The sequence below is a fragment of the Dipodomys ordii genome, unplaced genomic scaffold (genome assembly GCF_000151885.1).
Source record: "Dipodomys ordii isolate 6190 unplaced genomic scaffold, Dord_2.0 Scaffold30, whole genome shotgun sequence".
Lineage (NCBI taxonomy): Eukaryota > Metazoa > Chordata > Mammalia > Rodentia > Heteromyidae > Dipodomys > Dipodomys ordii.
The window spans coordinates 10,606,550-10,609,285 of NW_012267246.1; the positions used below are offsets into that span (position 1 = coordinate 10,606,550).

A 2,736-nucleotide genomic window follows, 5' to 3' on the forward strand; every position below is an offset into this window, starting at 1 on the left:
AGGGAAGCCAAACACAAATCCCAGTCTCATTTTTAATGAAACCACTCCCCCCGTTTTTTTTGAAACGCTCTGCTTCCTGAAAGCCACAACCATGTTTACCAAAACGGAATCCTTAACTGTGTTTTCAACACTTTACTGACAGCAAGACAGCCGCCCAAGTGAAGCAGGCTGGATCCTGGAGTGACACCAGCTTCTTGCTCTTCCTCCTAAAAGTGCCAGGAGGAGGCGGGAGGACAGACAAGCAGAAACCCAGGGGGTCCACACCAGACCCACCCTGTAAGTGGACCCCCCCCAACCTCGCGGCTGCCCGCCCCCCGCAGGACGGCGGGGCTGGCGGGAGGAAAGCCACCGGCGGCGCCGCTCACAACTTTCAGCACCACGGACAGTGCCCCCGCCCCACGCGCGCCGCGCGCGCTCCCCAGCCCCGAACCCACATTTCCCGCGGCCCTGGGCCGGCTCCGGCCAGTCGCCTGCCCACGCCTCTAGGGCGACTGTGCCCTTCGCCGGGCCCGACCCCGTGAGCCTCTCTGGATCTCAGCGAACCCAGTCTCGCACAGGTAGGGAGATGCGGACCGGCAGGGGCAGGCGGCAGCCCGGCCGCTCCATCCTTCCTTCCCGCATCTCCTCTCTGCCACCCCCACCGGCTCCTCGCTCGCCGATCACCGTCTCCAAAGACGCATTTGGTGACTCAGGAGCCAAAAGGGCTCTCGGGGGCCACCCAGCCCGGCTCTGGCCCTCTGGCTCTGACGTGCGATGGGGGGGGGGGTCCGGGAGGATGCGCCCTCCTCCCGCCCCGGGCGGGGAGCGGCCCCGGACCCTCGTCCCGTCCCGTGCCCCTCGCGTCGCTGTCCGCCGGCCGCGGACGCCCCTGCAGCGCACGACCCTCGGCGCGGCTTCCCGCTCAGCCGGAGTCCCTCGGAAGAGTTTGCAGGGCAGACATCGCCCCCGCCCTCCTCGGTGGCCGCCGTTCCTGGGGCTCGGTCCGCGGCCGCCCAGCCGAGGCGGGTGCGTGCCCAGGCGGGTGCCCAGGCGGGGAGGACGGGGCCCCGGGAGATCCGGACACAGCTCCCGGCCCGCTCCCGCCCCACCGGGCAGCTCTCGGGGGTCGCACCCCCGAGCCTGACGCCCCCCCTCCACCCCCGATCGCGGGTGCAATGTGGGCCCGGCTCCCCGCCCGAGCTGGGCAGACCGTGGCCAGCTCCTTCCTCCTCTCGGGTGCGGGGGGACCCTTCCCGGAGGGCGCCCTCGCCAATGCGCGCCATGTTCCCGCTTCCTCCCCTCACCCCCCCCCACCCCGATCGGGCTCCCGTTGGGTCGCGGACAGGGACGGGGCGAGGCGCGAGCGGGGCCCGGCACTCACCGGGGGCCGGGCCGCGCGGCCGGGAGGGAGGTCTGCGCAGGGCGCGGGGCTGTCTGCGGCTGGGATCGGGTGGAGGCGGCGGCAGAGGGAGGCCGGAGGCGGCCGCCGCTGCGAGCAGCTCCTCAATTATTCAGATGGGGCCCCCTCCGCACCCTCCCCGCGCCCGCCCGCCTCGCCCCGCCCCCCGGAGTCACATGACCAGGCCAGCCCCTAACATTACTGCGTCCCGGCCCCCCCCCACCTCCCTCCTCTTCGTCCTCCCACTCCACCCAGCCTGCCACCCACGACTCCCCCCTGGACTTCCGGGCATCCAGGTGCAGCCTGGATGGCGGCGAGGGTCAGGACTGGGGACCGTGGTCCACCCCGAGTGTTAGGAAGGCATCTGCGGACAGCCCTGCCACCCCAGCCTGCTTCCTGGACTCCGGAAGCTTCCCTCTGCCTCTTCTGCCCTTAAACTTCATCCCAACCCCTCTGGACTACTGGAAAGAAAGAATGGGAAGATCGATTTCCGTCCTCAAGCAGACCAAGTGTAGCCTGGTGCTCACCACCATATGCAAAGGCCAGGGATTGGAGATTTTTGAAGACCCAAGAGGGATTGCAGTCTGTTACCACTTTGGAGCAGTTAACTTCTAGCCTCTCTTCTCTTGCCCCACAGGATTGTCAAGGGATTTGAACATGATCTTATTCTTGCTGGGCGCTAGTGGCTCACATCTGTAGTCCTAGCTACTCAGGATGCTGAGATCTGAGGATCGTGATTTGAAGCTAGCCTGGGCAGAAAGTCTGTGTGACTCTTATCTCCAGTGAAGCATCAATAAAAAAGCCAGAAGTGGTGCTGTGGCTCAAGTGTTAGCCTTGAGCACAAAAGCTCAGGGACAGTGTCCAGGCCCAGAGTTCAAGCCCCAGGACCAACAAAAAAACAAAAAATGAAAAACAACAACAAAAGCCTCTACAACTTCCAGAAACAACATACCTTGATGTGATGATGATGATGATGATGATGATGGTGGTGGTGGTGGTGGTGGTGGTGGTGTGTGTGTGTGTGTGTGTGTGTGGTGTAATGAGGATTGAATTCAGGGCCTGGCACTTGATAGGCAAGTCTCTACTACTTGAGTCACATCCCTAATCCTTTTAGCTTTTAGCTTTTTTCCCTTTCTTTTCAGAGAGTGTCTCTTGCTAACTCGGACTGGGCTAGCCTTAAACAGTGATCCTTCTACCTCCATCTTTTCAGCAGCTGTGATCTCAAGTGAGTACCATCATGCCTGTGGGCTTGTTTATGAAACAGAGTCTTGCCAACTTTGGTTCTTACTTGGCCTCAAACCATGATCTTCCTGTCTCCCTGTCCCAAGGGGCTGGGATTACAAGCATGGACCACCAGG

At 62.9% G+C, this 2,736-nt stretch overlaps 1 protein-coding gene across 1 annotated transcript; it reads left to right on the top strand.

Moving 5' to 3' along the window:
* Nucleotides 1–753: 753 nt before the first annotated feature.
* LOC105985561 (basic proline-rich protein-like) lies at nt 754–1,734 on the top strand. Its single transcript, XM_013016152.1, has one exon. It carries the CDS (start codon nt 754–756, stop codon nt 1,732–1,734), a length of 981 nt encoding a protein of 326 aa, XP_012871606.1.
* The last annotated feature ends 1,002 nt before the right edge of the window (nt 1,735–2,736 follow it).